The sequence below is a fragment of the Otolemur garnettii genome, unplaced genomic scaffold (assembly GCF_000181295.1).
Source record: "Otolemur garnettii isolate 467f Iridium unplaced genomic scaffold, OtoGar3 scaffold00023, whole genome shotgun sequence".
Classification (NCBI taxonomy): Eukaryota; Metazoa; Chordata; class Mammalia; order Primates; family Galagidae; genus Otolemur; species Otolemur garnettii.
The window spans coordinates 7,852,351-7,863,415 of NW_003852418.1; the positions used below are offsets into that span (position 1 = coordinate 7,852,351).

General features: G+C 46.8%; 2 protein-coding genes across 4 annotated transcripts in view; one reads left to right on the forward strand and one right to left on the reverse strand.

Moving 5' to 3' along the window:
• WFDC3 (WAP four-disulfide core domain 3) overlaps positions 1-5,822 on the reverse strand; it is a 10,037-nt gene extending 4,215 nt beyond the window's left edge. Inside the window, exons 1-3 of the mRNA XM_012803811.1 lie at positions 5,741-5,822; positions 5,152-5,283; positions 4,413-4,556 (exon numbers count right to left, since the gene is read on the reverse strand). Of these exons, the coding sequence (XP_012659265.1) occupies positions 4,413-4,556; positions 5,152-5,283; positions 5,741-5,822 (358 nt within the window). The remainder of the gene's footprint in view (positions 1-4,412; positions 4,557-5,151; positions 5,284-5,740) is intronic.
• Positions 5,823-8,941: 3,119 nt separating this feature from the next.
• DNTTIP1 (deoxynucleotidyltransferase terminal interacting protein 1) overlaps positions 8,942-11,065 on the forward strand; it is a 28,357-nt gene continuing 26,233 nt past the window's right edge. For all 3 annotated transcript variants that reach the window (XM_012803902.2, XM_023511922.1, XM_003787647.1), the window contains exons 1-3: positions 8,942-9,107; positions 9,669-9,739; positions 10,814-10,910. In XM_012803902.2, the coding sequence (XP_012659356.1) occupies positions 9,003-9,107; positions 9,669-9,739; positions 10,814-10,910 (273 nt within the window). In that variant the 5' untranslated portion in view covers positions 8,942-9,002. The remainder of the gene's footprint in view (positions 9,108-9,668; positions 9,740-10,813; positions 10,911-11,065) is intronic.

An 11,065-nucleotide genomic window follows, 5' to 3' on the forward strand; every position in this document is an offset into this window, starting at 1 on the left:
AAAAAAAAAAAAAAAAAAACTGGAGAGAAATGTGACAGGCAATTAAAGGTTTTGTAGAAAACCAAAGCAAGACCGGCCCAGTGCCTCCAAGGAGGAAGAGGTAAGTTTAATTGCATACAGCTGGCTCTGGGAACGCTGCCATCATGGAAAAAGCAAGTGTGAGATTCCAAGAAAAACATGCAGCTAAACAACTGAGGCATAATAACTTTGCATCTTGGGTCTTTCCTTAGCAGCCCCTATTTTAAATATTCTATGCTATTGTGCGAGCACATCAAAACCACGTGCCTTGGTTTTTGATTCAGAAAAGTTGGTCTCTGTAACCACCAGATGCATCTCCCTGCACCTGCCCACCTGCTTGACAAACACTGAAATCCACTTAACAAAGAACAAAAGGCTTTTATCCCACAACTGAGAAGACTGGCGTAAAATCATCTGATGGAAAAAAAATAGCCAGATAAACTTCTCATGGAGTTATACTGTGTACCCTAGAAAGTGGGGAGACTGAGATCAGCACCATACTTCCCAGATTTCACCATTTTGCTGAGCTTGGCCCGGAAGTGGCCAATGCTACCAGCTCCGTGCTACTCTCTGCCCTCATCTCTAGAACCAGGCATAGGGACCTTGCCTCTATTCTCTTTGGGTTTCACAAAGCAAGGAAGGGACTCCCTGGGGATAGGCTGAGCCCCTGAAGGTCAGAGCACAGCCCTTTTGGTCAGTGCCCAGGATGACCTCCCAGTTCAACACCCTATCTTAAGCCTGAATCCTTGCTAAACAATCCCCCTCTCTCGGCTTGAACATCTGGAATTAATGGGGCCTCACTACCTCCAAGTCAGATTATGCAATCCTTCTATGTAAGTTAGACAGCCTTCATATTCCATTATATTCACTGAAATCTGGTTCTCTCGTTCTATCCAAGCGTTCCTTTGTTTGTTTTTGAGACAGAGTCTCAAGCTTTCACCCTGGGTAAAGTGCCGTGGCATCATAGCTCACAGCAACCTCCAACTCAGACTCAAGCGACCCTCTTGCCTCAGTTTTTCTATTTTTAGTAGAGACAGGGGTCTCATTTTTGCTCAGGCTGGTCTCTAGCCCATGAGCTCAAGCACTCTACCAGCCTTGACCTCCCAGAGTGCTATGACTAATCATTTTTTTTCTTATTTCCAGAGACCTTGAAAAAACCTGGTTCACACCACCCCTCATGCCAGGATCCTCTGCTCTCAGAGTTTCACTTTGTCACCCTCAGTAGAGAGCCATGGGCTCGAGCTCACAGCACCCTCAAACTCTTGGGCTCAAGCAATTCTCTTGCCTCAGCCTCCCAAGTAACAGGGACTACAGAGGTGCCCACCACAATGCTTGGCTAATTTTTAGAGATGGGGTTTCGCTCTTGCTCAGGCTGGTCTCGAACTCCTGAGCTCAGACAATTCACCCACCTCAGCCTCCAGAGTGCTGGAATTACAGGCATGAGACCATAAAGCAAGCAAGCAGAAGAGCCAAGATTCCAGCCCATGTTGAGACCAGGACTGCCTCATGAGAACAAGTCCCAGAGTCTCCCCTATGCCCTGTGCAATCTGACTGCCTATCCACCTTACTAAAAAGACCAGCACTGGCTTTCACAATGTCAGAGCTTCAAAAAAGCAGGAATTTTTCATAGCCCAGGAAGGAGAGCTTTCTGTGGAATTAGGTATAGGAACCAGACCCAGAATATTTTACTAGGCCCTTCGAGCCAGCAAGAGTGAACTGCCTGAGACAGACTCCCAGGCTTTGGTTCCAGAGCTGAGCCTCAAGGGTCCTGGCAAGGAATCTAACCTTCCATTCTCTCTTATGGGCTGGCTGCCCAAGATAGGTGCACGAGTCTGACACAGACAGACCCAGTGGGGAGCGGGAAGGGACGTGCTACCTAGGAAAGTTTATTTGGAAGGAAAAAGATTGTCACATTTCAAAGTATCAGACAGGAATTGATCAGAGAGAAGAAAACTGTCCTGGTTCTAGTTAAAAGGAAATGATTAGAAATTGTACTCCTCTGACTTAGCCCACCTTAGGAGGCAAAAGAAAGGAAGCTAATGTAACCGAAGGCCATACACTTTATATACTTTCAATCATTACGACAATCCTCTGGGGCTTATTCTTCCCATCTTACGGAGAAGAGAAGAAAGGCTCAGAGAAGAGACTGGCCCAGGGCACTGCTGAACCTCAGGCTTGAACACCCATCTCTAATAACCCAAACCTAGGTGTTCTAATCTGACACTCTGCCACATACACTCAGACAAGAGAATTGTTCCAGTTCCTTTAGATAACACAATAAAAGACCCCATTTAAGATAGCAGAAAAGAAATGAAAATCCTTAGGCATGTTTACAGAGAAATATTTTAAAACTATAAAACACCCTGAAATATATCAAGTACACTTGAACAATGGAAAGACACAAAGATTCAATATTATTTTAATATTGAATCTCCCTAAGTTAATTTATATATCTAATATCACTCCAGTAAAATAGACAATGAAAATAAAATATTTTTGAAGGCACAAATAAGCAAAAGCAGCCATCAAAATCTCTGAAATGGCTTGGCGCCTGTGGCTCAAGCGGCTAAGGCACCAGCCACATACACCTAAGGTGGCGGGTTCAAATCCACCCCAGGCCCACCAAACAACAATGACGGCTGCAACCAAAAAATAGCTGGGCGTTGTGGCAGGCACCTATGGTCCCAGCTACTTGGGAGGTGGAGGCAAGAGACTCACTTGAACCCAGGAGTTGGAAGTTGCTGTGAGCTGTGATGCCACAGCACTCTACCCAGGGGAATAGCTTGAGGCTCTGTCTCAAAAAACAAAACAAAACAAACAAACAAAAAATCTCCAAAAAGAGAGAAAAAATAAGAAGGGGCTAGACAGAGAATATACACCATCAATTGCCTTTGAGGAGTCTCTTGAGGAAATGAGGAAGGAGGCAAGGAGTAGAACAGAAAGTTCTGTTACTTTTTTTTTTTTTTTTTTTTGAGACAGAGTGCTATGGCATCATAGCTCACACCTCCAATTCCTGGGCTGAAGTGAGTCTCTTGCCTCCACCTCCCAAGTAGCTGGGACCACAGGCACCTGCCACAACACCCAGCTATTTTTTGGTTGCAGCCATCATTGTTGTTTAGCGGGCCCGGGCTGGATTCAAACCCGCCACCTTAGGTGTATGTGGCTGGCGCCTTAGCCGCCTGAGCCACAGGTGCTGAGCCAAGTTCTGTTACTTCTAACCTCCAAATTCTCCCTCCTGACTGCCAGCTCCCTAGTCTCACTGCTCTCCATCCTCACCTGGCTTCATTGTCCCCCTTCTACCTCTACTCTCACTATACCAATTTTCTTTCAGTTTCTCAAATTTGCAAGCTCCTGGTCATCTTAAGATCCCCACACCTGGAATGTCCATCACGCCCTTCCCCTGACTAACATCAACTACTCCTCCAGGTTACCGTGTAAATGTCAGCATCCCCCAGACATGCCATGTTTGACCGCCCAGTACAAAGTGAGTGTCCTCATTCCTCCGTCCTTCAGTACCCTTTAATTACTCTTTGCTATCCTTATCACAGTTCAAAATTAGACATTTACATGGTTATTTATTAAACTTTTTTCTCCCCTATTAGACTGTGAGCTCCATGAAGGCAGGGATGGGATCTACTTTGGTCACCATAATGTACCCAGATTCTACCTCTTGATCTAACAAATAATAAACATTCAATAAATATTTATTAAAGAAATGACTGCATAAATAGAGATTAGGTCATGGAAACTCTGCAAGAGGGAAAAAGAGTCCCTCTCAAATATACCTTTGCCAGAACCAGAATAAAAGAGAGTCCATTGCTTGGGCGGCGCCTGTGGCTCAAAGGGGCAGGGCGCCAGCCCCATATGCAGAGGTGAGGGGTTCAAACCCAACCCTGGCCAAAAATTGCAAAAAAAAAGAGAGAGAGAGTCCATTGCCAACAAGAGCCGGCCAACCTGTATATGTACAGAGGGGACACAGAGTCTCAGAAGCGAGTGAGGAACTGTGTTCTGCCTTCCACAGAGCAGGGGTATCAAGATTCAATTTTCTATCTCTGCAGATTCTTGGGCTAAGATTTTAACAGAGAATATCTAAACTGACAACGGAAGTTGGGACTTACCCAACACTCAAATTTGCCTACAAACAAGGACCTGCCAAGATTGCCCTCTTGACACCCTCCTCTGCCTCCCTTGGCCACATACCACAAGTCATCATGACTTGGGGGTTCTTTGCATATCTTTTTTTTTTTTTTTTTTAGTTCTCAGAATACAGCGGGCATTTCATTATTGTTTTTCAAAGTGAAGTGAAACCAACAACAAAACGATATGTGTCTATTTGAGAAAGAAACAAGCAAGTCAAAAAGACCAAAGGGTGCGGGGATGGGGTTTCTTACCCTGCTTCTGTTTAAAGTTTGGGACTACGCAGGTCTTTTTGCAGCCCCTCTTGCAGCATTTCTTTATATCTGGACAGTTCTCATCAGTGTTGCAAGTTGTAAAACAGGCTCGTTTCCAAATAACACTGGGACAATCTCCTTTCCTCCCTGTAGCAAAAAGGGAAATAACAACAGAAAGGAGGTAACAGTGCCTAGGGACGCTGACAGGCATAGCTGAAGGAAAAAACAGAGGAAGGAATCCCTGCAAAGAGATAGTAACAGTAACAAAAATAATAGCTAGTATTTACTGTAACATTTACTGATGTTTACCTTAAGCCAGGAACATATCATTTGATACTCATAACTATCCCCATATTACAGATGAGGAAACTTAGCCTAAAAACTTAAGATTTAAAAAGAGCTGTTAAAGGCTTATGGAAGGTTTAAAAAGAGCTGCCTGGTTCCAAGGTCTTCTATCCTCTTAATCACTATGTTAAATCGGCTTCCCTTCACAACTCTGCCCTCCAGCCTTTTCAGGAACTCTTAAGGCCGAAGTAAAAAACAGATAATCAGTGATGTGTTCTTTTCTGATAGGAGCCAAAAAACTGGGGGGACCGAATGGTGAAAGAAGGGACCCCGAAAAAGTAAAGGAGATGTGCTTTAGGCGATCTAGATTTCAAAAGCCAACCTAGGAAGTAGGAAGCTCTCGCCCAGAGGCGAGGTCAGAGAGTACACTGGGATTTTGCCCCTCATGCCAACATACCCATAGGAATGTCTCCTCGGCAGATCCGCCCACAGCCTGTGGTGCAGCACTTATGCCCAGGTGGACACGATCCATCGCCCTGGCACAGGTCTTTACATGGGTTCCTATCGGGAGGGCATTCTCCCTCTTTCACTGCAAAATACAGCATGTGAGCTTGGGTGACTGGCCTCAAGAAACAGGGAATGGAGGCCAAATGTACTTCAAGGACCTTTAGCACCCCCCCCCAAACATTCCTATCTGAAATCTCTGCAACCACCTTCCCCTTCCTACACAGCTACTAACATACATCTACAATACTAAAGAACTAGCCCTTCTGCAGATTCAGTGATCCCATTCTCATTTAAAGAGCTCTAGGGAAAAGCTAGAGCCTCTAGTAAACCCAACTAGAAGTCCTATCCCTTGTCCAAAGAGGGTAAAGAAATCCAGGAAGATCTCCCCTGGCTGTCCTGAGAATCTATCCCTCCAGTCCTTTCCCACAGAGAGGATCATTTTCACAAACGAGCACCTTGCTCTGGGAGAAGGCAAGAGATGACTTCTCTTCTAGTTACTTTCTGTTACTGTTAGCCAGGGATCCCAAATAATAGCTCACCATAGTTATTTGCAGATACCCAGGATGCCAGGGACCCAAGAGCAAGAAGTGCCTTCAGAAGGAAGAGGCAGCTTAACATCATGAGGATGCTGACAATTGAGATGAGAGCTCAGTTCAGGTCAGAGGTAGACTCCTTGCCCAGAGTATGGATCAAGAAAAGGGAAGGACTAGGGATTCCCCTAAACTCATTCCCCAAATCTTCTCTTCTACAATATTGTCCAAGAACATCTTCTCCTAATAAGAAGAGAGATTGGCTGCTGCTACATGGGAAAATTCCTAGCACCACCAAAGGGCACATGTGATGGGGTGATCTAACTCCATAATGGAATATAAACAACACTCCTGGACAACAATGAGGAATCTGTTGGGTAACTGGGAAAATGGAGGGATGGCCATCGAATAAAGGATCAAAAAGAGCCCTGAAGGGCACTGGAAGGATACAGCTGCAGCTGAAATGACAGAGGGAAGGACCAGGACATATCTTAAGAAGAAGACAGTCAAGGCTAATAAAATAACCAAAGCATAATAACCCTGTGGTTCTTGTTTATCCTAGCAACTTGGAAAAGACAGAACGGAACAGACTACTCAGAGAATATGAAAACTATTAAAAAACAATATTTGAGTTTGTTCAAAACTAATACAAATGCACCAGAAACCTACATCTTAGTGCCTCTAGCCCACATGAGCCAGCTGGCAGAACCCAAGAGAACACTTGCCTATATATTTCCTCTTTATTCATCTTTTTTATGTTTTTTTTTTTTTGAGACAGAGACTCACTATGTCACCCTCAGTAGAGTACTGTGCTGTCACAATTCACAGCAACCTCAAACTCTTGGGTTCAAGCAATTCTCTTGCCTCAGTCTCCCAAGTAGCTGGGACTACAAGCGCCTGCCACAAAGCCCGGCTAATGTTTGTTGCAGGTGTCATTGTTGGTTAGCTGGCCCTGACCGGGTTCGAACCCACCAACTTCGGTGTATGGGACTGGCGCCGTAACCACTGTTTTATTTTTATCTTTCCTGCTCCTGTCTTTAGTCAGCTGTCATACATAATAGTGTCCACTGGCACTGCTTAGCCCTGTGTGATTAAAGGGCAGCGGATACTCAAGGCATAAGGTGAAAACTTCCTTTACAAGGCCGAAGAGTTTGGTGCCAGGAAGTTGCCCTTATTGTCATAAGGATGATGTTGGAGTATGAAGATGATTCACATTTGTTGATGCCCTAATATGTGCTTTCTATACATTATTTTAATCCTCACTATAATCTTCTAGAGGTTAAAAAAAAAAACCTGATACATGCCAAGCATGGTGGCCCACCTGTAGTCTTAACACTCTGGGAGTTCGAGGAGGCAGAATCCCTTGCGCTCAGGAGTTTGAGACCAACCTGAGCAAAGGGAGACCCTGTCTCTACTAAAAATAGAAAAATTAGCTGGGAGTTGTAGTGGGTGCCTTTAGGACCAGCTACTCAGAAGCTGAGGCAGGAGGATCACTTGAACCCAGAAGTTTGAGACTGTTGTGAGGTAGGCACAGGCCATGGCACTCTAGCCTGGGTAGCAGTGGAAGACTGCCTCAAAAGAAAAAAAAAAAAAAACGGGCTCAGTGCCTGTGGCTCAAGCGGCTAAGGTGCCAGCCACATACACCTAAGGTGGCGGGTTCAAATCCAGCCCGGGCCTGCCAAACAACAAAGACAGCTGCAACCAAAAAATAGCCGGGCGTTGTGGCAGGCGCCTGTGGTCCCAGCTCCTTGGGAGGCTGAGGCAGTAGACTTGCTTGAGCCCAGGAGTTGGAGGTTGCTGTGAGCTGTGATGCCATGGTACTCTACCCAGGGGGACAGCTTGAGGCTCTGTCTCAAAAAAAAAAAAAAAACAGATTCAGAGGGGCTAAGAAAAAAATGCTCATAAATGGTGACCATTGGGATTTCATAATAGTAAGGAAAGATAGTGATGGTTGAGGGTTTACTTGTGCCACAGTTTTAAGCACTTTACATGAATTAACTCACTTCATACTCACTGCAACCCTATAAACTCAGTGCTATTATCCCCATTTTACAGTCAGGGAAACTAAGGCACAGAAAGTTTAAGAAATGTAGGTTACATAGCGAATAAGTAGTAGAACAAAGGCAGGTAATCCATTTCCGTAGTCAGTGTTCTTAAGCACGACACCATACTGAATTTGAACCCAGATCTTTCTAACTGCGAGACATATAGTGACCTGGTAAGAGTAACGTGCTCTGGCTTGATCCAATTCTATTGAGAGATGTTTTATCTCTGAGACAGAACTAAGAGGACATCTAGGGAACTCGACAGTTGTTAAGCACCTACACTCCTCAGACCATCCCAGAATCATCCATCTGGGGAGGAAGGCTCAGCGCCCTGAGGCTGGCAAAGTCCACCAGCAAAACTCAACCTTAATTCTGATGCCTTCAGACACACGAGACAGCCCATGGGGTCAAACGCAGGGAGACATGTTTGGGATAGCACAGACCACACTCCTCACCCCCTTTGCTGGAGTTCCTAGTTCCAGCATTAGGCTTGCTCCCAACTCCAGAGACAAGTGCCTGGCATATTCAAATCTACAGTTTTCTTTTGGAGACAGGTCTCACTCTGTCACCCTGGGTATAGTGTCATGATAGCTCATAGCAACCTCAAACTCTTGGGTTTGAGCAATCCTCTTGCCTTAGCCTCCCAAGTAGCTGGGACCACAGGCGCCCGCCACCACCTTCAGCTAGATTTTCTATTTTTAGTAGAGATGGGGGTCTCGTTCTTGCTCAGACTGTTCTCGAACTCCTGAGCTCAAGCAATCCAGTCCCCTCGGCCTTCCAGAGTGTAATCCTCCCACAGGATTACAGGAGTGAGCCACTGCGCCCGGCCAAAATCTAGGGTTTTCAAAGACTGAACTTCTGGGGCCAATGTACGAAACGGTCCCCTCTGCTCCTCAGCCCCAGCCTGTGGAAACCTGCTCCTCTGCTGCTACCCTGCACTTATCCACGGGCTTTGGTTCAGCCGGGAAGGGCCCATGACTGAACCGTCCCTGAACACCTACACCACACAACCGAGACTCAGCCTTCCCGGGGGGCGGGGTGGGGTGCCCGGCCACCTCCACACAGAGGGCGGAACCGGCTGTTGGCAGCGTTCCGGTTCCCATGGTAACCTCTTAGCTCTCCGAGTCGCACTTCCGGGCCGGCGGGCGACGCGCTCTGATGACGTGACGGAGTCACTTTCCGGCCGGTGGCAGAGTCGGGCTGAAGTTGTAGCGGTCGGGGGCGCCATGGGGGCTACTGGCGACGCGGAGCAACCGCGGGGACCCGTCGGAGCCGAGCGGGGCGGCCTCGAGCTGGGGGATGCGGGCGCAGCGGGGCAGCTGGTTCTCACGGTGAGGGCGCCTTCGGTGAGGCCTGGGCTCGGGCCGGCAGGGCCTCGGGCTCCCGGGACCCTGGCCCGCGGGCGAGAGAACGCCGCGGCTAGTACTGCCCTGGGGATTGGCAGTTTGACGACCTGGCTTCAAATTCAGGTGCCGCTCTCCTAGCTAGGTGACCTGGGCCAGTTCTGTCAAACCCCTGAGCTCCGGTTTCTCTCCTATAAAGTGGGGATAATTAGTACCTGTCTCAAGTTGTTGTGGGAATGGGATGATAAAGCGGCTAAAGAGCCCAGTACAACACCTGCCACTGAGTAGACCCTCTGTAGACACTTAATTCCCTTAGTCCTGCTGTTCCAGAAAAGGTGGGGGACTTTTAAGGCAGGAAACTTCCTCATTCCTCGTCCCCGGCAGGGCGGTCCACCCAACCTCTCTCCTCCCCTCCACCCCAAGGTGGAAGCGGTGGTGGAAGGATCTGAGAAGCAGGGATGTCTAGGTTTAAATTCATGCCCACCCTCCATCTCCTTCCCACCCCAGTGTCTCAGGCCTCAGTGATATTTACTCCCTTCGTCCTCACAGAACCCTTGGAACATAATGATAAAGCACCGACAGGTGCAGCGAAGGGGCCGACGCTCACAGATGACAACAAGGTAAGGCTGTCCCTGGGTGGCACTTAGTCTAAGCGCTGACTTTGGGATCCTAGCCACAACCCAACTGCACAAGACTGAGGAGATCTGCAGACTAGAAAGAGCAGGATTGAGAAGAGGAGACAGCTTCTGAAACTTTTAGTGTGACCTTAAACAGGTCACATACCCTTTGAGGTCATGTACAGAATGGAGAGAGAGAAGAGATGGGTTGTGGATTCAACAGTACCTAAGATCCTTAGCATTCATGGTCTAACGAGGTCAGATAGCCAGTAAATTAAGAGCACTGGCTCTCAGTTCGACAACTGTGTTATTAGTTTTGTTTTGTTTTGTTTTTTAAACAGAGTCTCACTCTGTTGCCTGTGGTAGAGTGTAGTGGCATCACAGCTCACAGCAACCTCAAACTCTTGGGCTCAAGTTAATTCTCTTGCCTCAGCCTCCCTAGTAGCTGGGACTACAGGCACCTGCCTGCCACAATGCTGGGCTGTTTTTAGAGACTGATCTTGCTCTTACTCAGGCTGGTCTCCCAACTCCTGAGCTCAGGCAATCCACCTACTTAGGCCCCCCCAGAGTGTAGCATTATAGGCATGAGCTACCTCGCCCACCCCCAACAACTGTTTTCTAATGCAGACTCTGACATCTGTTAACTGAAAGACCTTGGAAAAGCCACTTAACTTCTCTGTGCCTTTGTTTTCTCAACTGTACAGTGGGGCTGATAGTAGTATCCATCTCAGGAAAGGGAGAGAACACAAGGTGTGCCATTGGGATGCTGATTATATATTTTGATCTGATTAGTGATGAAAGGAATAATCACTAATTATTCAACATATTTAGACTTTTCTATGTAAATATTATATTTTGTAAAACACTTTGAAAGTAATACCCACTTCATAGAGTTATTATAAGAATGCAGTAAAATAATGCATCAGTATGATTTGCACAGATTCTAAGCATCTTCTCAGTTTCCAATAAAACCTGTCTAGTATTGTTGTGAAAGGATTCTATGTCAATAATGGGGCATACTGGGAAAGAATATTTTGGGGACATGCCCTCTGACTCTTGTCTCCCTCCTGAATGCAGTTTCACAGATCCTGCTATCTCTATGGATCTCCTCCGAGCTGTCCTGCAACCTAGCATCAATGAGGAGATCCAGACTGTCTTCAACAAATACATGAAGGTGAGAAGGACACATGACGACAAAAAACTAGCAGGGGCTCAGCACCTGTGGCTCAAGCGGCTAAGGCACTAGCCACGTACACCTGAGCTGGTGGGTTTGAATCCAGCCCGGGCCTACCAAACAACAATGATGGCTGCAACTGAAAAATAGCCGGG